The sequence below is a fragment of the Echeneis naucrates genome, chromosome 11 (assembly GCF_900963305.1).
Source record: "Echeneis naucrates chromosome 11, fEcheNa1.1, whole genome shotgun sequence".
NCBI classification, from domain to species: domain Eukaryota; kingdom Metazoa; phylum Chordata; class Actinopteri; order Carangiformes; family Echeneidae; genus Echeneis; species Echeneis naucrates.
This window is the reverse complement of record NC_042521.1, coordinates 20541918-20564168: the sequence shown is the minus strand read 5'-3', so window position 1 is coordinate 20564168 and position 22251 is coordinate 20541918. Positions and strand designations below refer to the sequence as shown.

Sequence of the window (22251 nt, the reverse complement as noted above, 5' to 3'; positions counted from 1 at the left end):
TAGTGTGACAAAAACTCGTATCCAAAATGGGGTAAAATTTGCAATGGAAAACAACAATCTATGATGGGGTGTATGTGTTTGTGTATCTCAGCTTCAGTTTGAAAAATAACTTTCAGAAAAAAAATATAAATTTGCTTTCAGTAAATTATTAACATCACTGAAATTCACATTTAGTATTTAGGGTAATACAGATAAATGTTCAATTCCAAAGTATTTGTGTAAGTTGACTTTGAACAAAAATTTATATTCAGTGTTTTTTATACCCCGGAAACAGACAGAAATTGTGTATTAATGCAAAAGCTTCAACTGTATGCGGGAAGGACTGTTCAGGCAATGTTCATGTAGCCCGAACACCAAGACTTGGGGCAAAGAAAGTCAGTTAGCTGTCCTTGCTTCTGGCAAAGCTTCTTGCTGTGAGTGCATGTGATGGAAACCAAGCAACATGACCATTAGGCTCCTCTGTTGTCTGCATTCTGGCAGGAGACAGGAGCCCTGATACAGAGTTTTTCTCAGGATATTAAAATTAAACTGAACAAGCAGAATATTTTAATAAAAGAAAAATCCCCTTGGACAATTTTCTAATTCATAGATGACGTATTTAGTAGTTGTTTGTAATTTGTGACCCTAAGCTGTGCATCCATTAATAAACCTGCATTATGTCTTTCTTAGCAATGCTAAACAACCCATTTCTGATTTTAAATAACACATACAGTACAGGCCAAAGGTTTGGACACACTTTCCTATTCATTTGAATGAAAGGGTGTGCTGCTTGTTATATTGAATCTGCAGCACGTTGAAAATGCAGCGATATTCTGCCTCCTACGGCCTTCCCACTCTGCAGCTGGGTTTTGCATCAGTGGCCCCTGCTAGATACGTTTGCACTGCGCAGAGTTCACCCACTGACAGGGCTGGAGGAGCCGTTGGGCTTTAGCGTTGTGGGATATCTTCATCAATTCCCTCTTGAGAGGTGAGGGAGAGGAGAGGCTGGGTTAGTTTTCCCCTCTTGCTTTCCATGGGTTGACAGGCCCTCTGGCTATAACATATACAAAAGCGATAAGGAAATGCCACATTTTTCATCGAGAGGGGGTCGCCTTTTAAAGGGCAGGAGAGGAGTGTCATCTCTGTCATGTGACACAGAGAGAGAAGAGTCTGAGTCAGGTCCAGCTGTAACACTGCTCAGCCTCATTTCCCTGCTGCTTACATCTCTAATTGCCACCTGAGAACACACACACCACACAAATGCAGATACAAAGAAACACACACCGCACACACAGAAAGATTTCTGCCAACATCACACCCAATGCAATCAACCAACCTCAAAGACTCGGATTAAAATTCCACTGAAAAGGAATCATAATGTGCAATGTGTGTGTACTTTAATAAGCTTTCCCTTCCTTTATCAAGCCTATACAGTCCTCAAAAGAATTAGCAGTTAATTAGTATGACAGATTTTCTTATCTTATTTTCTGATTGCACTCTATTTATTTAAGTGTGTATCAAACCGTTTGTATGTAGAAGAGGCTCGGCTTTATTGTAACCTCTGACCTTTGGTGCATCTGCTACACTTGCAGTTAAATATTCAGGGGATAGTAGAGATACAGACATTTCTGCACAACGCTACCAAACAATCAAAGGAAGCACAACCCACAAGCTTTACTGTAAAGTCCCACTAGGGCTAATCCCAGTTTGAACTGGGTTTAATAATGAAACCAGATTTAATTTGAGATTTATTTTAGAACAGCCAAGAGATGAGTTTTAATTAATTTTGCAGGATCTTATCATATTCTCATTGAACTATTACATGTATTTTAAGTATTTTATTACACTTTTGACGGTGTAACTTTCATTTTATGATCTGCAAATCTAATGAGAGATTCCTAAAAAGAAAGTTTTTTCAATAAAATTTTGGATACATTTTTATACTTTAAATGTACATGTTTAATTCTGTATTAACATAAAAAATTTTGAATTACTTCAATTACTTTTAGTTTAAATAGGTTTTCAGTTTGTTTAAAAAAAATTCTGTTCACTTATCAAGTCTTATTCAAGTCCTTTTCCGGGTATGTGTGAGAGTGCAGTAGCTATTACACTGCAATGAACTGCACACACACATATATATGTATACACTCACTCACTCATTCATCTTCATCTGCTTTATCCTTTTCCGGGGGGCTGCTGGAGCCAATCCCAGCTCACATCAGGCAAGGGGCGGGGTACACCCTGGACAGGCCGCCAGTCCATCGCAGGGCCAACACACAGAGACAGACAGAGACAAACAACCACTTACCATCGCATTCACACCTACGGTCACTTTAATGTTGCCAGTTAACCTATACATGCATGTCTTTGGATGGCAGGAGGAAACCGGAGTACCCATAGGAAACCTACACAGACAACGGGAGAACATGCAAACTCCGCACAGAGGGGGCGACTATAACCATTCTGCCGCCGTGCTGCCCTCTCTCTCTCTCTCTCTCTCTATATATATATATATATATATATATATATATATATATATATATATATATATATATATATGTATAATTTGGTGCTAAAACATTTCATATGTAGCAAACACTACATTATCAAAGTAGGTGGTTGGCAACAGGAACAATGAAAACAAAAGAGAGTGAGAGACGATGACTTGATGATGAGTGATTTCAGTCTAGTCCTGAATCTCTGTCATCAAAATAAAAAGTGAAGGTATTATTTGGTCTATCTGCTGTTAGGGGTTCCAATGTGGGCCTTCGTGTGTTATTGTCTTTCAACTGATTTGTTCCTAAACCTGGGTGGCACAGTGGAGTGGTTGTTGTGCGATATTGCATGGTCATGGATTTGATTCCCGGGCCTGGGTCTTTCCATGTTCTGCCTGTGCCTGCATGGGTTTCCTCCAGCTACTTTGTTTCTTTCACAATTTAAAGATGTCTAAGTCGATCGGTGACTATAGATTGCCCATGCATGTGAGTGTTAATGGTTGTTTGTCTCTATATGTCAGCCTTGTGACAGATTGGCGACCTGCCCAGTCCAAGCTATACTTCACCAAAACCTGATGTCAGCTGGGATTGGCTCCACCAGGCCCTGATAAGTGGTAAAAGATGAAAGAATGAATGAAATGCCTAAACATCTGTGTGTGCTTTCACTGACAAAACTCTCCTGATGTGTTTTAGATTGTTGGGCATGTGGCCCCCTATAGCACTTTTCAGTTTCGCACATTCTTCCCTTTCTCCTCCAAAAACTTTAAGACATTAATAAAATTCACTAAAAACAACACCACATTTGGTAGATAAAGGCACAATGTTGAGTGTGTGTGAGTGTGCTTGCTTAGGCTCCTCTGTGTGCGCATTGGAATATTGTTGCAATTCAAGTGATGCCACAATTCCAGTGGGTCATAAACAGCGGCTTCATTAGCCTGTTCCGGCAGTGCGTTACTCGCTACATTTAACCATCACTGCCCCTAGCACTTCTGCTCCTTAGCACCCACACACCCATCACCAGAGAGCACAATTCCGTTTCATGACGGTGCATATTTGCAATTCCCATTTCATTTATTACAAAGGGCATTCTTTAACGCCCATTTTTTATCCCAAGAAACCTATTTCCTTTTAGTGAGGTGTGACTGATACCGAGGTGAACTTACAAGGCAGCGCCTAATTTAATCATAGGTAAAATTTGCAAGCAGGTTTTTTTTTTTTTAACTGCCTCAATAAGTAAAGATACCTCGGAGAAGAGGGAAAGGGAAAGCTTCTGTCTCTCTGTCTCATTTTTGAAGCAATCAGAATTAAGAAGAGAATCATAAACCCCTCCAATCCTCTAGTTGTCCCTGCATTTCTGCAGGAAGCAGGGACGGAGGGTGTTGTCAGTATGATCAGCCTGATTAGCCACACCTCGCTCTGTTAAAAGCTCCACTCCTGCCTGCTCTCGCTCTCTCTTTGGACAGATTGGAGCACGGGCACAGCTGCTGCTACAGTTTTTCTTCTTTAGCTTGTTCCATACATCTGCACACATCTATACATGCAGGCACCGCTGATGACTGACTTCCACACTTACTTTAATTTGAGCAATTTTGTGAATTAACTACTAATTTTGTTAATACATTTCTATTTGTGCACTTTTAAAGCTTGCCATGTCTCCCATCTTCGCCATTTCCTAAGCAGCGAAAAAGGCTGTGCGACTAGACTGTGACATAAACGAGTCTCGGTGTTGAGCATAGTAGAAACACTACTTATGCATTTATGCTTTGTTTCTAAACATCACAAGGAGAAAATGACAAAATTTCTTGTAGAATGGAAATAAAGATGACAGTAAGTGGTGAGTGTCTTTCATGGTATAATGACTCTTATGTGAAATATTTAACAGCAATTCACACATTTTTTCTCTGCACCACTAATGCATGTAAATCACATTGCCTGGTTCATACACAGAAAATACATGTCATGAATAATTCCTCATTAAAAACCATACAGCGACAGAATCCTGCAGTTTTTCTCTTACATGCAGGACATGTTTGGTCCTGGCTCTGTTCTCTCAGTCTGACTTTCATCCAATTATAACACCAGAAACTGTGGAGGATGGCAGGCGATAGCAGCTGGTTTTAATTAGTGAGCACTGACATCTCTCCCACCTGGAGGTCATATATTACAGTCATGTTATTTTGTGATGTTTATTAATTTTGAGACTGAAACCACAAATTGTTGTAGTGATAGTTCATTGTTTGTTTCTTAGTTTGAACCAAACTAATTTGAATAGTTAGAGGAATAGTCATTTTGGACTGAGGTTGAATAGAATTTACACTCTCTGCTGATCATAAGGCCCATGAATTATTTATAATTGCTAGCCACAATAAAACTGTTCCAGCATGTCATTTTAACTAAAACTGTAAATACATTGGCTGTAATATGTTAATTAGAGAGCTTTAGGACTTCAGCTCGGCTAGCTGTGACCCCCCACCTCAAGTCTTTACTAAACAATAATCCATGTCCTGATGTCCTAAATTAGAGCACAATTCATTATGAGCAATGTGATATTTTCTTAGTCAGTCAAAATGTCTTCTTAATTTTGCAGTTCATATCAATAAGCAGTATTCACACAGTTTTTTTTTTTGTCACAGGTGAATGACTCTGACAGCAAAACAGCAATAAATAAATACATTAATTAATTAAAAATAAATCACAGAGGATGCACTCATTCAGCCAAAAATATGATTGGTAAAGGTTAAAGAAATTCAGACAGCATGAGCATTGAATTTGTTAATGTGATTTAAAGGATTTTCTCTGGGGAGGAACTCAGAGAATATTCAAATTTTTCAATGAAAAAATTAATTTGTCTTTGAAATTTCAAGAATTTGTGAGTTAGTGACTCAATAATTATTAGCTTTGAGTTTTTGGAATTTCCAGTTGGGTGCAGCTGCACATGCAGATGTCCCTACATGATCAGGATGGTGTTACCTCCACCTCATTTTGAGCCAGGAAAGACCTTCATCCCACAGATCCCCTGCCTACATGTCACCACTGCTCTACAGTCTCCACGGGGCTGATGCTAAGATACAAAGATTTCCACATTCAGCTTCAGTCTAGCATTTCACTGTATAGTAACAAAGTATTTAATACTTGAAACTGCAGCTTGTGTTACGTTAAATATGATTGAAACTGACTTTTTCAGGATCTGCATCCACATGCTATACTTACAATACTTGTGTATATATATAGATATACTAAGGTAAAGTGAGGTTGGAGGGTTACTGGAAACCTTATGTTCCCGTAATGAGCCAGTCCAGAGAAATAAGATGAGCTGACAACACTGATATCTGTATAGCACGACAAGGAAAGTCATGCTGATAGCAGAGAAATAGAGACTTCAGCAGGCTGCAGTTTATGAAACTTTTCTGTTATGATCAAGAGCCTTTCTTCTCGTGCCCATTTAGTGTGATTTATAGCCATGATGAGCATTTTGTCAAATGTATCTGACTACACAGCGAGTGTGTAACTGACTCCGTACATGTTCCTTTGAGCAAAACAGAGCAGCCTTATGTATCCCAAATCCTACTGTAACTTAATACTAACTACTAACTTAACTTTTTAATACATACACACACACAAGCATATATGTATATAAGGAAAAGCAAAAGTATAAAAAATTATGATTTGTTCTTCTGTCTTCAAGCATGGCATGTAAGCAGCTGAATTACTATTCAGCTTTGAGTTGGCTAATCACATGCATCAGTTGATGATGATGTTTTGTTTAATACACTCATTGCTACCAGCTGTGGTGTAAAAATAAACAGCTGTATATTTATCACTAGTCCTGCATCTGTAATTAATGGTCTTTTTACACACTGTCAATTGTTCATTCATAACCAATAATGCAGTGAAGAAAAGGCACTACCTGTGACTTACTCAGTCAGAAACCTGAGTAAGGTTTCATTCATCCTGTCACTTTCAAACTTTGCTCTATCCAAAGTGACAAAATTGTATTACATGCTATGAAGAAATGCTGGGATCTTCCTCACTTTAATTACAAAGCGTCATTAAAGCTTTTTGATTTATACTTTTATATTGTGCAATTTTTTGGATTTGTTTTTTTCCTTTCCCCGAACCTGCTTTCCAACAGGAACTGGACACACAACTAAGCTATTATATACATGCATGTATAGATACATATACATACATGAAATTTAAAGTTAGTTATACATGTTATACATGTATTTTAGATACAAATAATATTGTTTTGTTTTGAAAAATAAGTTGAAAATGTAGAAAGTGTTTGTATTCAGAATACCCAGACAATATAGTGTTCATCCTTCCCACACAGCAGGAGCAGTGGATGTTTCCGCTTTCTGTCTGCTACATTTTATGGCCATAAAATACTGGGGAGGGTCCAACAAGTGGCATCATATAGACTCTCCACTTAGAGGGTTATTAAAATTGAGCCAGGCCTAAAGAAATGCATCGTTGGGCCTCTGGGGACCCCAACAGCAATCACACACTCCTGTTTACTCCGCAAATTGGACCCTGAGAGGGGCATGAGCGTCTGTAGCGCCTAGTTAAAGTGATTGAGGTGACTCCTAGCCATTGATTTTCCCTTCATCGTTGGCATCCCGCCTGGCCTCCACTGACCATGTCCTGTGCTCCCTGCAGGCTAGTTAAGATGCCCCGAATCACCTTTAAATCACATTAAACTTTAGTTAAACTGGCAACATCTAAAAGACAACCATCATTGATGAGGTCATTGTGTTTTAAGTACCTAATATGCCTGAGTAAATGACTACACTCAACTCTGGCGCTTATTGATGGCACAGTCCTTGTGGTATTAAGATTATACTTGACTGCAGATAAGGGAAAGTGGAGAGCAACAAATTCAAATCACACTCAGGGATTTATCTTCATTCCATAAATGCACCAGTGATACTGATTAAACCAATCAGGTTTCTAAAGAAAACACTTTGGAGGCCTGCTTCTCTGCTTCACTGTTGTTCGCCTCCACCAAACACTGAAGTTGAGCTAACATCCATGTCTGTCCAGGCTCACACAGAAAATAATCTTATTTTATCTAATATAATGTAATCTAAAAAATGTAATCCATACAATATTATAATTTTCAGTCAAGGCATTAATTTAAGGCTAGAAAAATCCTCTGCAGAATATTACAAAATTGTGAAGTTGGCCTATTGCCTTTTGAATATAAAATGTCACCTCTTCATTTTTTCTAATTAGACACTTGTGTTTAAACACTGGCGCATTTCTCATAAGAAGCTATGAATAATGGCCATAAACCTGTTATGTGACGTCATAGAAGCCTTAACCTTTGAGTGCCGATTTCAAACTCTTACTCTATCTTGTGCACAATAACAAATTGGAAGTGAGATCACCTTGATCGTGACACTGGACCTCCCACCAACTAAAGAGTTCATCTTTGAGCTGAAAGTGAATGTTTGCACCACAAAACTCCCTGGCTCCTGAAGCATCCTGTTCAGGAGAGGGAACGGTAAAAACATCTTTCCACCAAGATAAATGCCCACTGGATGAAGGGCTGGCAGAACAAAATGCGTTCCTTGCACTTCACTCTAAATACCAGGCTATGTGATGAGTAATGATGCCTATTTTTCTTCCAATTAACTCGACATAGTAAAGTCACCCAAGTGTGATACTTCATTAACTTAATTAGGCTAACTTAATTACAGTCTTTCACAGGTCAAGTGAGGAAGCCTCTGATTGATGGCACAGTTTGTAAATATAATCTCTCTGAAACGGGAATGACATTTCAGTGTATGTCTGCTGCTACAAACCATCTAAAATTGGAGTCGCTTGAGGTACATTGGTCTTACAAGGACCTTGTGGTGTAAAAACAGTAACCTTAAGGACATCATTGTCATACATGCACACAGAGCTGAAGACTCAGAGTTCATAACAGGACTTAGAAACTATTTCCTGAGTGGGAGTAGGCCTATGCCTGTGGAGGAAGTAAAGAAAATTAAACTTTTATGGACAATAAATTCCACAGCTGCAATCCTTTTGATGACAACAAGTCAGAGTGCAGAGAAAGTAGTACATCCCACATAAGTTCATAGTTGAATATTTTAAACACTGCCTGAGTAACTTTAACAGCTTTTGGCATTTCAAACCTTTTATCCAAATCTTCTGGTCTGATTCACCGTGGAGCCCAGCATGCTAGGCAGCGCTGCAAGGGTGTAAATCAAGCCTTAACAAGTGCCCCTTGGCACAGTGACAGACTTGAATAAAAGGCCATACTTATATTACGGCAAGTCTGTCACTTTATTACTCAAATCAATTCTGTGAGGACCGGGGGAGGAATGTGGCCTTGGTCAGAGTAAGGTTTATCTAAATCGAGCAGGCTGGGTGAAACACAGCGTCCATAATGAACTTAAGCCTGTCTAATAAAGCCTTTTACTGCCCCTTTGCTCAACAGAAATGTGTACGACAGCAGTGCTCAGCTCCTGGAATTTCCTGCAGCACTGTGAACCAGCAACTCCTCTCTAATTTCTACTGTTTTACAATCGCCAAACAACACAATGTAGCGGTACAAACCGTCATTAATGGCATTACTCTATGAGTAATCACAACCTCATAGACAGAAACCCATTGACTGTGACCTTTAGTAGGAGACAATGAGAGAAACATAAACAGGCACAAGGAGGGATTGTTTTCTTTGACAGGAGCTATGTTAATAATATTGTTTGATGTTTGGTCTTGTACACATTTCCCTTTCATACATATCAGCATATTACTGGCAGGAATCTAAAAGAATGACTAAAAACCCTCAGATGTGTTTGATTTGGTGTTTTACTCAGTGATACCTGCAATGTTCAACTCATCCTCTGAATACTTCCTGAATTTTCCATTTATTGTGTTGCAGGTGTAATTTTGATTGGATGCATACAATTATCATTTTCATCGATGAATCTAAATCCAGTTAGTATTAATGTTAATGAAATTAAATCCAATAACAGTTTTCAGATCCTTAAATCATAATTATCAATTACAGTTTTACTATTAATTACAAATATTCTGAACTAACTCTCTCTGACCTTTCTACATCTTTGTTGTTTGTCAATGAAATATCAAATCAAATAGTACATTAATGTGACAAATATGGGAAACATTACACTTCGCACAGCAAATTAGCATTTCCGTAGTGAATGTGTTAGCTGTGTGATATGTACAACCTCACAGAGTCTGTAGCATGGCTTCATGTGAAGAGGTAGTTTGATTTGTCGGTCAGCATTAAAACTGTCTTATCTGGGTTTTCGTCCATTAAAACCCCTGCGTGAGCCATTTTCTCAGTTTGGGTTACATCTCTTCACATATAGTAATCGACCAGGGAACTAATGAACTGTCACCATTGCCTTTTGCTATGACTTACTATGACAATATGGGACATATATTCACACTCTTGTCTTTGCATTAATTTCTGTGGACAAGGCAGAGATTGAGTACTAATAGAAAAGTATGCCATTTACTGTAATCTTTTTTTCAAACAAACCTATGGTTCAAAATAAAGAGACTAACTTTCAAACAAGAAGGCAACCAGAACTGTGGGCAGCATCACATACTGAAAGATACCATGTGCTGCCTCCTGCACACCTCATTCTTCAGATAACCTACATTTTCCTCTCAGATAAGAGAAGTGGCTGCAGGGTGCTCTGACAAATCACTTCCTGTACCATTCTTTGTAGAAGACTGTTAGGAAGAGAGGATGGCCGTCCCCTATCTCTTCCAGCAGCTGAATCTCAGTCGCAATGATCAGGTAATATTCTGCACTTAATGTTGGCATTTAAGAAACATTCTCCCCCGACAGGTAAAAATGGTGCATGGCTTGGCATTTAGAAGACGATAATAAAACTTTCCTTAAATACAGCTCTCATCTCAGAGTGCTTTTTAGATGCCCTTAGTGGAGTCAATTATCTCCCCACACTTGCTATTACCGAGACACTCTGAACACCTTGCGCCTTAAATGGTCTGTACACCAAGCTTTTTCAAAAATGTCACATTCTTCACTGTCTCTCAAAATGGAAACCTTGCAATTCAAAAATGGTCTACACGTGTTGGCCTTTTTCATCCATTTGTATCTTAAACACGCTTCTTCAATGTGCCAGATTAACTCAAATCGAACAATCAAAATTCTTCCAAATAAGAAATCATTCACCCTTTATGTATATATACACAATGGACATTCTAATGTAGGCCATAAACAGATTGTTATAATGAATGCTTTGAATAAACTTAAAGCACCTTTAATTTCATTATGTGACGTATAATGGCAATAAAGATAATGCGTTCTATTCTAACTGAACACAAGTGATCTCTTCTTGCTGAAGGTAAGTAAATGTTCACAATGATTTGTCATGTCAACAGTAAAAATGTTGTCTCCAGTTAAAGGTTCCCCTGTTCTGGAACAAAACAAGCCAAAGCCCAAAGGTTTTCCCTTTTGATCTCAACAAGCAGGCATGAGGAAGGGGAGGAGGATGGGAGCAACTTCACAGGGACCAGATGCTTCGAGGGGAAGGAGAAAGGAAAGTCGAAGAGATGGTAGAATCAGGAGATAATATACAAAGTTGAGGGGGAGAAATTCCCAAGTAACCGACTTATGTTACCTACTATTTGGCTTCACTGTAGAAGATCTACAGTAGTAAAACACATCTGTTCCTAACCCATAAAACTATGTTCACTTCCCATCTCCTACTAAAGAACAAATTGTTTTTGAACCAACATCACAATATTTCACTCAACTTTCAAACCATACTCACTCAGGGAATTCTGTATAATATGAAAAGCTTTCATAAAAACAAATAGGAGAATTAGACTGGATAATATGGAGCCAAGTTTGTGGCGCAACTTGTCCCAAGAAACGTTGTGTGTCATTAAAGAAAATCATGTGTGTTAACATTTTTATGCTGGATTACAGCCCAGCCAACAAGGCAACTGTTAACACCAGTGGCCTTAAAAACCTGAAAAAGAAATGTCACTGGTATATGGTTTATGGAGACTGCTTTAAGACAACAGGAGACACACTGCAACACAACAGTTAAGGCGATTAAAGCTTATTCCTGTGAAACCTTTCTGTATAACAGATCATCTACTTAAAAAAGCAAAAAACAAAAACAAAAAAGATTGATGTGACATGAGATTCTTGCTCATCAGATGATAAAACACTGGTTTTACTCAGGAAAAGCAAAGTGTTTGAGTTTGTGTCATCGGTGCTCAATGTTACGTTTAAAAACACAAACATATCCAAGTATTAGTTGTTCTGTTGAACTTCTGGTTCCACTCCATGTAACTTTTAATGCATGTCAGTCTCTCTCTCAATCTGTCTCCCACATTTCCTGCCTCTCTCCACCTTCCCTATTGAACAAAGAAGGCAAACCCAGGGTTTTCTCACTCCTGCCACAATGCCCAGCGGACAGCTAAAAAGTTGCTGGCTTAGATTTTACAACTCAACAGCCTACAATTAGCCACCTTTCTTTTGTAAATGCAGGCATTACATCGGAACGTGGTGGACCACCATTACCACCAGAATGCTCAGATCAGGGGGAGGGGTATGCTTGAATACAGCCTGGAAGCTTCAAACATCTGCTGAGAGTTTCTGGTGTTGGGCTGTAGGGCAATTGTATCTTTAAATATCTGTGATATGATTAGAAATGCTATTTCTTATGTAGTCCATATTCAAATAGCCTTGTGCAAAACTGCCATTGAGTTTTTCATTTAAACTTATAGTGATAAGTGGTTCTGATTCTGATAGTATTTTTATCTTTGAATATGGTTTTATTTTATTTATTTTGAAGTGTTTTTTTGCCATACTCTTTTGATATTTTCTTGATAGAACTATGTTTATGTGTATATGAATGGTATGAGTATGTTATATGTTGTTATGTTATATATACTGTATTTTGCAGACCATAAGGCGCAATATCAATGAACGGGTCTGTTTTCATACATAAGGCACACCGCGTTATAAGGCACATGATAAAATGTATATAAAGCGAAGCACAGTGCGTACCGGTATTACAAAAAATGGCAGCAGTACTGCTTATCGTTGCCAGCGATAGCAAACACCTGAAGTTAGTGTGATGCTGGACAATGTTGTCTCTTAACAACATAGTGCGAAAAATATGGTACATACTATAACCATGCAGCACTATGTGCGACTTATCTGCTTCCATAAATTTAGGTTCACACATCCCAAGTGCGTACATATGCATTCCTGGTGCCACCTAAAAGACCTAACTTTTTAGACATGTGTATTACAAGACAAATATCCAGTTGTTGTGACAGTAGGCAATGTGTGTGTTTGACTGTCTCCACCAGGCCAACCTCAAGTTAAAGCCCGCCAAATGCTGCCTTTTTCATCGCCAGGTAGCCTAACTGAGCCACATTGTTTCGGAGGACGGTGTGGCCACTGACCCCAATAAGATCTGGAAGGTGAAGGAGTGGCCGACGCTGACGTCAGCCCAGAAGGTCTGTAAGTTTGTCGGCCTTGCGTCATATTATAGGCACTTTGTGGAGGAGCTGCTGTGGCTGAGCCCTTTGATGCCCTAAATAAGAAATATGGTCACTTCCAATGGAGTACAGCGGTCGACCACAGCTCCGGTCCTGGGTTATCCGCTTGACCCAGGCGACATAATATTGGATACTGATGCAAGCGATGCGGGCATTGGCATGGTGCTCTCACACATCCAACAAGGTGAAGAGCGTGTGCTGGCCTATGGTAGTCGCAAAATGTCAGAAGCCGAGCAGAATTACTGCACCACACAGTGTGAAGTGCTCGCTGTGGTGGAATTCACAAGACATTTTTGGCAGTACCTCCTGGGGCGGCCCTTGATCGTACGCACAGACCACAGCAGGTCCAAAGAGCCTGAAGGACAGCTCGCTAGGTGGCTGGAGAGGCTAGCCGAGTATGACTTGGAAATTGTCCATCGTCCATACCAATACTGATAGTCTCTCTAGGAAACCATGCCGCCAGTACTGTCCATGTAAGCTCCCGGACCCCTCTCTTCACACAGAGAACACCAGTCATCAAGCCGTGCAGTGTGACTTGGACTCAGATGTAATTCAGGTGATGTTGAGTCCAGTGGGGGTAGAGGGACACAGAGTGTCACCAGCAGAGAATCCAGTGGGGGTAGATGACATTTTCCCTGCTAGCATGGACAGTATGGAGCTCGCTGAAAGAACCTACCGCACTAAGACAAACAACTCTGGGCTGTTCAGTGTCTGGTCTCCAGGGGAGCTGCAGCAGGCCCAGAATGCTGATCCAGATATTGCAGGTCGGGTACATGCAGGGTCGGCCCCAGGAGGTCAGGCAAAGAAGGCCCGCTGGAGAGTCTCTCATAGTAGAACAATCTGGCAAGGAGTGAGAGTACTGGACGAGTTTATATGCCAGGCTGATGAGACAAGCTGCAGCTGAGCAACCAGGTGAGCGGAGTAGAGCTGATGAGGGGGCGTGGCTGAGAGGTGGAGTGAAGCAGAGGCAGGGAGAGTGGAAGAATGAAGAGGGGAACCAGGAGAACAGAGCTGTGACACCCTGCACCCTGCCTCCAGACTCTACTGCTGATGGGGACCTTCAGGCCAGTGGGGGTGGAGTGTTGGAGCAGCACTGGTGGGGACTTGCTCCCCAAAGGCCAAGACAGCACTCTCACAGTCTGAGTCTGCACCCTCAAAGGCCTGTCTGCCAGCCGACGTCACCTTGCTGGTTTGGTGAGTGGGTGGACTGACTCTAGTCATAGACAGTGTTCATAAAAAAGGTGGAGAGATTGTAAGCACTCTATAAGCATATTCTAGTGTTATCCAGACTGTTTAAGGTAAAATTCATACTGGTGTGGATGTTTGGTTCTGGAAATATTCTGAATTCTATTCTGACTGCTTCTGATCGCTAAACTAGAGCTCTGGAAGAATGGTCTTAGCCATATAATGTGTTACTAATGCCTTTCATGCTCTGCCAAAAAAGACACATACGTATGTAAAAAAAGGGATTGTCATACTGTACATCCTCTCTGCTCTAATCTAAAGAAAAAGGAGGGACATGAAGTCAAGCACTCATATTCACCTAACCTTCTTCCCTTACAAATGGACTGAACTGGATTGATAACTGATAATTAACTTCATTTTATATATAAAGTGTGTTAATTGTGTTAATTTCTGTACAGTGATGGAGTGACATTATGTAATTGTCATCCATAGTGGTGGTAGTGTTGTGAGAGTAGGCAATGTGTGTGAGTGCCCCTTTAAGAGAGAGCGTGGTGATGACGTGTGTGCCTCTGTGTGTGTTCATGAGTATGTTCATGAGATAAGAGAGAATAGAGCTAAGTAGCAGTACAAGTTATAAATTAGTGGAAAAAGTGTTGGGTTTGTTTAAAAATAAATATTAAGCATCATAAGACGGACTTGGGTAATTGAACCTGGAGGAGACGTGACTCTTTCAGCCCTGGAAGATAGCAGCACCTTTCCCTATGCTTTCTGACCACCGCTGGAGAGTGAGATAGGAAAGTTCAACACTGTAATTCCAAAGTTTCAAAAAACAGACTAATATATAACATTTTAAAAATGATTAGATTTTATAAGCTGACCATTCATCAATGAAAGAGAGCATTTAGTTTTCTTCAAAATTGCATGTATGCTTCCTGTGGTTCAGCAATTCCACTACTAATACTGCTTTTATATTTAATTTCCACTTTGCTGGCATCAATCAGCCCCTGTTTTCAACATCAGCAAACCTAGCAGGACAGACCACTAGATTCAAGTGAGATGGAAATGGGGATACATTTATCAATTATGTTAAGAGATGGCCAAATGTTGTTCTTTATTGCAATATCATTCAATTAAAAACAAGCAAACAAGTAGAAAAAAAAGTCTTGCAGGGATGACGTCACACGGATGCGCATTTTATAGGGGTGGAATGAAGTCACGATTCAATATGTACCTTGTTTTGAAATCACTGTTCAGTACATTTTTGGTGAAAATGCGAAAAAAAAACAAGAAAACTCACAAAAAAAGAAAGTGACCTTGTTTTTCATTTATTTTCAAATCAAAAAATGAAAATAGGGAAACATAAGACAATTCCCTGGACAAAGTGCAGTTCTTTACCAATGAGTATTCGTACTGAACAGTTGGGTATGGATGCATGTACCGTTACACCACCAGTATTATAATGAAAATTAAATCCAGATTTTGAAGATTTTAATTTTTAAGATGGATACAGTAGTGTCCTGACCCCATGCGCTCTGCTTCTTCCCAATGTCGCTGTGATTGTAGAGACTGGTTTGTGTGGACCAGTCTGACTACATAACGACATAAACTGTGCTCTGCTGTTCATTCCTTGTTGGAACTAGTGCTCTCTGTTGCTGTTCAGCTTGTCTGGATCTCACCTTGCCCTGCTTTGCCTGCTCAGCCAGCTTAAACTGTGGCCTCAAGTTTTAGCCTGTTCCTATGTTTGAACGTAATATTCTTCCTTTTAGTTATCCTGCTTGGTTGAGAAGAAATCTCTAGTGTTTGGATTTATCCTGTCACTTTGTGTTGAGTCTGATAAGTGATAGATAAGTGCTATACTGTATTTACTTTATGGGTTATCAATTTTACAAATTGACAAATCCAAGGACACTTGCATTCACAAGCTGATGGTGAATGGTTAACCTTTAGGCAATAAAAAAAAACAAAACAAAAAAAACATTTGAGTCTGCATTATGAAAAAGTCTTGTTCACATTTGCTGTTAGGAAAGGCCAGGCACTGGTAATTCTAAAGTTTCATAAATACCCAGACTCCTCTACCCTTGTCTCAGCAATCAGCAGCCATGGATTCCTCTAAGCAGTTGCGTAGCACTCTGAAAATGAAAAAGACTGACACTGACAAAGCAGGAGTAGGCCATAAGCATTTTCAGGTACCCATTTCCTCAGATTGAAATGTAATTAAAAAATGGCAGTTCACAGGAACAGTGGAGGTCAAGATAAGGTCTGAGAGACCAAGAAAAATACCAGAGAGAACTGCTCATAGGATTGCTAGAAAAGCAAGTCTGAAAGACTTTTACAAGCTGTGATAGTTGTCAGGGGAGGAGCTACCTGGTACTAACTATTCAGAGCACCCAAACCTTTTCTGCAGCCCCTTTCCCTTTCTGTCATTTTGAAAATGTACAAAATGAAAATAAAAAAATTAAAAAAGTCCTGTGACTTGAGTCTGAATTATCTTTGATAGAACTTGCACACAACTACAGTAGACAGGGAGCTGTGTTGACGTTCCTTAGTAGTAACCCCACACAATTGCCCTCATATCTGTGATAGATAATGAGAGTCTACTGTCTAATGTCTCCAACCTAAACCTTGAATCCTTGATTAAAATACAACTATGCACTTTTACGAAACATACAGTGACAACAGCAGTGGAGTTTTTGGCAGCATATTAACAGCTGCACGTTCAGTCATTGAGATCATTGATCATTGATCATTGAGTCATTGAGATTTAGAGCCCATCATAGCACAGAAACAGCGCTGGTTAAAGTCTCCAATGACATTCTAATGGCCTCAGACAATGGATCAGCCTCCATACTTCTCCTTCTAGATCTTAGTGCTGCATTCGGCACCATAGATCATAATATTTTACTACAGAGACTGGAACATGAAATTGGAATTAAAGGAAGTGCACTAAGGTGGTTCACATCCTACTTATCAGATAGACATCAGTTTGTTCATGTTAACAACAGCTCCTCCTCATGTACTGTAGTCAGTCATGGAGTCCCGCAGGGTTCGGTACTTGGACCAATCCTCTTTACGCTTTATCTGCTTCCTCTAGGCAACATTATCAGGAAACACAGCATCAACTTCCACTGCTACGCAGACGATACTCAGCTGTACCTATCAATGAAGCCAAATGAAGTCACTCAGATAGTCAGACTGCAGACATGTCTTGAAGACATAAAAGTCTGGATGACTGGAAATTTTTTACTTCTCAACTCTGACAAAACAGAAGTTATTGTACTCGGTCCTAAGCACCTCAGAAAAATACTATCTAATCATCTCATCAGTTTGGACGACATTACTTTGGCCTCCAGCTCCACTGTAAGAAACCTTGGAGTAATTTTTGACCAGGACATGTCCTTTGTCCCTCACATAAAACAAGTTAGTCGGGCAGCTTTCTTCCACCTGAGAAACATTAGGAAAATCAGAAACATCCTTTCTCAGGATGATGCAGAAAAACTAGTCCATGCATTTGTAACTTCTAGGCTGGACTACTGTAACTCATTACTATCTGGATGTCCAAACAAATCTCTAAAAGGCCTTCAGTTAATTCAGAACGCTGCTGCACGAATATTAACAGGAACTCGGAAAAGAGATCACATCTCTCCCGTGTTAGCTGCTCTTCATTGGCTGCCAGTAAAATATGGAGTAGAATTCAAAATCCTTCTTTTAACATATAAAGCTCTTAATGGCCAAGCTCCATCATATCTCAGAGAGCTCATAGTTCCTTACTGTCCTAGCAGGCCACTCCACTCTCTAGATGGAGGTTTACTTGTGGTTCCTAGAGTCTCCAAGAGTAAATCTGGAGGCAGATCGTTCAGTTATCAGGCTCCTCTTCTATGGAACCAACTCCCAGCATCGGTCCGGGGGGCGGACTCTTTAGTAACTTTCAAGACCAGGTTTAAAACTTTCCTGTATGACAGAGCTTATAGTTAAAAAGTCCTCTACTCTTTAGGTATGCTGCTATAGGCCTAGGCTGCTGGGGGAAGGACTGAGCTTCTCTCTTTCTCTCTCTCTCCTTCTTAAAAAAAAAACAACAACAAAAAAAAAAAACAGTTTCACCCAGTTCTAAGCATTTACACTGCATTTACTAACCATGTTCTGCCAAAGTCTCTGTCTCTCCCAGGTCCTCTCCTCTCTCTCCCTGTCCTCATCCTGCAGGTGGTGACTCATCACCATCCCATGTTCCTGCAACACCTGCTGGTCCCATATTTCATGAATTCTGTACTACAGCTCAACTCCATGAACTTCATGCAACAACATGTTCTTGCCTACACCCCCCCCCCTCCAATGCCTGCCTGCCTGTCTCTCTCTCTCTCTCTCTCTCTCTCTCTCTCTCTCAACCCAACCCAACCGGTCGAGGCAGATGGCCGCCCCCCCTGAGCCTGGTTCTGCTCGAGGTTTCTGCCTCTTAAAGGAAGTTTTTCCTTGCCACTGTTGCCAAGTGCTTGCTCATCGGGGGATCTGTTGGGTCTCTTCAAATAAATTTATAAAGAGTTTGGTCTAGACCTGCTCTATATGTAAAGTGCCTTGATGTAACTTTGTTATGATTTGGCGCTATACAAATAAATCTGATTTGATTTGATTTGATTTTGAGATCGTCCTCTCCCTTGATAAAAACAGATTAGAGCTGTCCTCTTGGTTGAACTCTACAAACCTTTTAAACTACTGATTTAAAAATATGTTTTCTCCATAAAAACATGCTATGGCTTGTATGTGTGCTTTCACTCTGACCTTGCAGAGACATCTTGGACTTTGGTTGGGGCTCAGTCAAGCTTTCTTGAAACAGACATGGTTGGTTTGCTGCTGTTTATATTTTACATGAATAACATGAGTGTCCCTTTTTGACCAATGATATATTTTAATATTTCCCAGGATCCATCTAAGCACAGGCTTGTTGTCAGAATGGCTTTAATTCCCCCCAATGATTACTTCTCATCACAGACTAATTTTAAATGCAGAGAAGAATGTTTTCATTTCTTCTCTCATTTAAATGCAGACAGTAGTGGTGCTAATTTCTTTCTGTCCTTATTAACAATTCTCCAAAATAAACAAAGGAAAACAAAAACCACGCATTACATAAAAAATAACAATGATATCTAAATTTTTATGTTTGCCTAGAAATTTCTTTTGAATCAATGTTTTATCAGCTATGTGAATCACTTAACCTTAGACATCCCTTCCATCCCCACTAATGTTGGCAGAGCTGGTTTTTGGCAATACGCACCATTAATAGGAAGTGGACCACAAATGCCCCGAACTAAAGCCTTGTATATCACTTAAAGATTTTTTTTTATATAATTATAATTTTCCCAACCATTTTTCTTAATTACTTGTTTTTAGTCCCTTGTTGTGTTCTTCTGATTGTTTCTTGTTTTCTGTTCTCTCTTTTGGAGTTGAGATTTTAGCAGCAAGTGAAACATTAAATGAAGATTAAATTCAATTTAATCAACTTGCTTTGTTGGCACATTGTTACATTGTCAGTGAATATACCTACTATGCTCTCTGTGTTGATGAGCATCCATGTATGTCTTCTGCAGCCCAAGTGGCAAAAAGAGGTTTGAAGCAAAATTTAATGTGTGTGGTCCTAAGTGACATCAGGTTGTCTGCAAATAAATTTGGGTAAATATCCTGTTTTCTGGTGTTTGTGTCACACTGTTTAATCACTCTAGAGTTTTGTTTTACACAAGAAATGATCAGTTGAGAGGAAATGTGGATGACACTAAAAGTTACAGTTAACCTGCTCTGGGACTGAGTCAAATATCTCCAGTTATCAGCTGCCTGTCGCACACTATCACACACTATCACGCACTGAAAACAGACAGAATCACTGACTTGAGGCAGTGAAAAGCATTAAAACCAAACCATTAGAAACAATGTACACAAGAGTAAGTGTTTCATTTGACTATCATGTTATCACTGTGACTGAGATTTGTGGTGCATTTAATGACATTTGGACAGTGCATGAATTCTTTTGTGTTAAGTACAATGCCATATGAAGGGCTTCAATTCTTATCTTGTAATATGAGGTTTTAATTCTGCATCATGGAGGAGGAAAGAGATAACTGTGGGTATAAGGCATAAGCCTAGTTATTTTGAGATACCTGTTCGGCACCTACTTGGCTGGCCTCTTTGCCTTTCTAATTTTAAGTTTTTAGGTTGGGAACAGGTCTAACCAGTAAAGACATATATAAATAAATGAATACCTAAATATCCAAATACACAAATAGATACATACAGTATTTTTCCATGTGAAATCACCGCAGTCTACTGTATCCCCGGTGGTTATGGAGACGTTTGGGCATTAGGTCATGCATGAGTCTTATTTTAGCATTTAAATCTCTTGTCAAGATGAGGCCAGCTGAGCCCCAAACATGCACACTCATACTGTACACAGACCTTGGAGGAGGATGTGTCACATTCTTGGCAGATCCAGCCATATCCTGTCTGCTTGGGGGATTTCTTCAGTGGGGGGTCCAGACACCCAAAGTGATAGCAGAGCTGACACTGGTCACACCTGAGGCACACACAAAAAAAAGTGTTATGCCATAAATAAAACCTGTCTTTTTTAAAAAATGAGGTCAGCTCAGGAGGGATGATGAATGATGACAAGGAAAATCCTTTGTCAGACAGTTAGATTTTGTTATTGCATTCCAAAGTCCCAGTAATGGTTCTGGGTTGACCTTATGTCAATGACTGTCCACTGGTTTGTAGCGGGCCCTGCAATGGACTGGCGATCTCTTCAGGCTTTACCCCACCTTCGTCCAATGTGACCTGGGATTGGCTGAGTTGTAGCAACATCCAGATAAATTGAGGCCTTTTTAGTTTCAGATAAATGCCTGTCAGATCTCTCAAAGCCTATGTCCTCAGATAAAGCAATGTGGGGCAGACAAGACAGGCACACTGAAGAGACAGTTTGCCTGCAGCAGATGCTTAACTCCATGAACTTCATGCAACAACATGTTCCTGCCTACACCCCCCCCCCCCCCCCCCCCCCCTCCCTCCAATGCCTCTCTCTCTCTCTCTCTCTCTCTCTCTCTCTCTCTCTCTCCCACTCTCAACCCAATCGGTCGAGGCAGATGGCAGCCCCCCCTGAGCCTGGTTCTGCTCGAGGTTTCTGCCTCTTAAAGGAAGTTTTTCCTGCTCATCGGGGGATCTGTTGGGTCTCTTTAAATAAATTTATAACGAGTTTGGTCTAGACCTGCTCTATATGTAAAGTGCCTTGATGTAACTTTGTTATGATTTGGCGCTATACAAATAAATCTGATTTGATTTGATTTGATGAATACCTCTCTTACCTGTAAGATGCAAAAATTGAAAATATTGCTCATGCATTGACTTTTAGAAGCATAAAGAGAATATGACCACCAGCTGTGCAGGTTTAGCATCTGGAACAAGCATGACAGTGAATATTACCAGAGAGTCTTCTGTCCTCTTACTTTTTTTCAGATTGATGCAGCCACCATTCGTTGGTGTCTTGGTTTGTGGGCTGAAGGTCCTTGTCCGGTTTGGAGGTGAAGCTTTGCCCTAGTCTGAGGTCCCAAGCCCTCTGGTCCATATTGTTACTGAGGATTGGTTTAGATTTTGGCCTGTTCAGCCTTTCTTCAAACCTGAGCTGTCTTCCTCTCTCAGCAGTCTGATGCTTCCTTAGTGGGATGGTGCTTATTTGATGTTTGGCAGGTAATGAGCAGTACCTGGTTCCCTCCAGATATGATGTTTTAAACTGGGGCATTTCAGTCCATAGAATGTAATTTTCACTGTCTGACTGTCCTTTGGGTGCTTGTTTTGCAAACTCCAAGCACCTGCCATGTGTATTTCTTTGAGAAAATTTTGCATAGTTCTACTTCCATCAAGGTGTCAAAACAGTGCTAAGATGATCACGAGAAGTGGCAGATATCTGAGTTATATTTCAAGTGTCATAGCAAAGTGTCTGAATACTCCAAGTTTTCACTTGGAGCCTGGTTAGGGAAACATTTATTCAACAGATGACGTGAAAAATTTTAAAAAAGGACAGGGTCTC

The 22251-nt window shown here is 40.1% G+C and overlaps 1 protein-coding gene across 2 annotated transcripts in view; it reads right to left on the bottom strand.

Annotated features, from left to right (window-relative positions):
- phf14 (PHD finger protein 14) overlaps positions 1 to 22251 on the bottom strand; it is a 102371-nt gene that overhangs the window by 4690 nt on the left and 75430 nt on the right. For both annotated transcript variants that reach the window (XM_029513557.1, XM_029513558.1), the window contains exon 17: positions 20631 to 20748. In XM_029513557.1, the coding sequence (XP_029369417.1) occupies positions 20631 to 20748 (118 nt within the window). The remainder of the gene's footprint in view (positions 1 to 20630; positions 20749 to 22251) is intronic.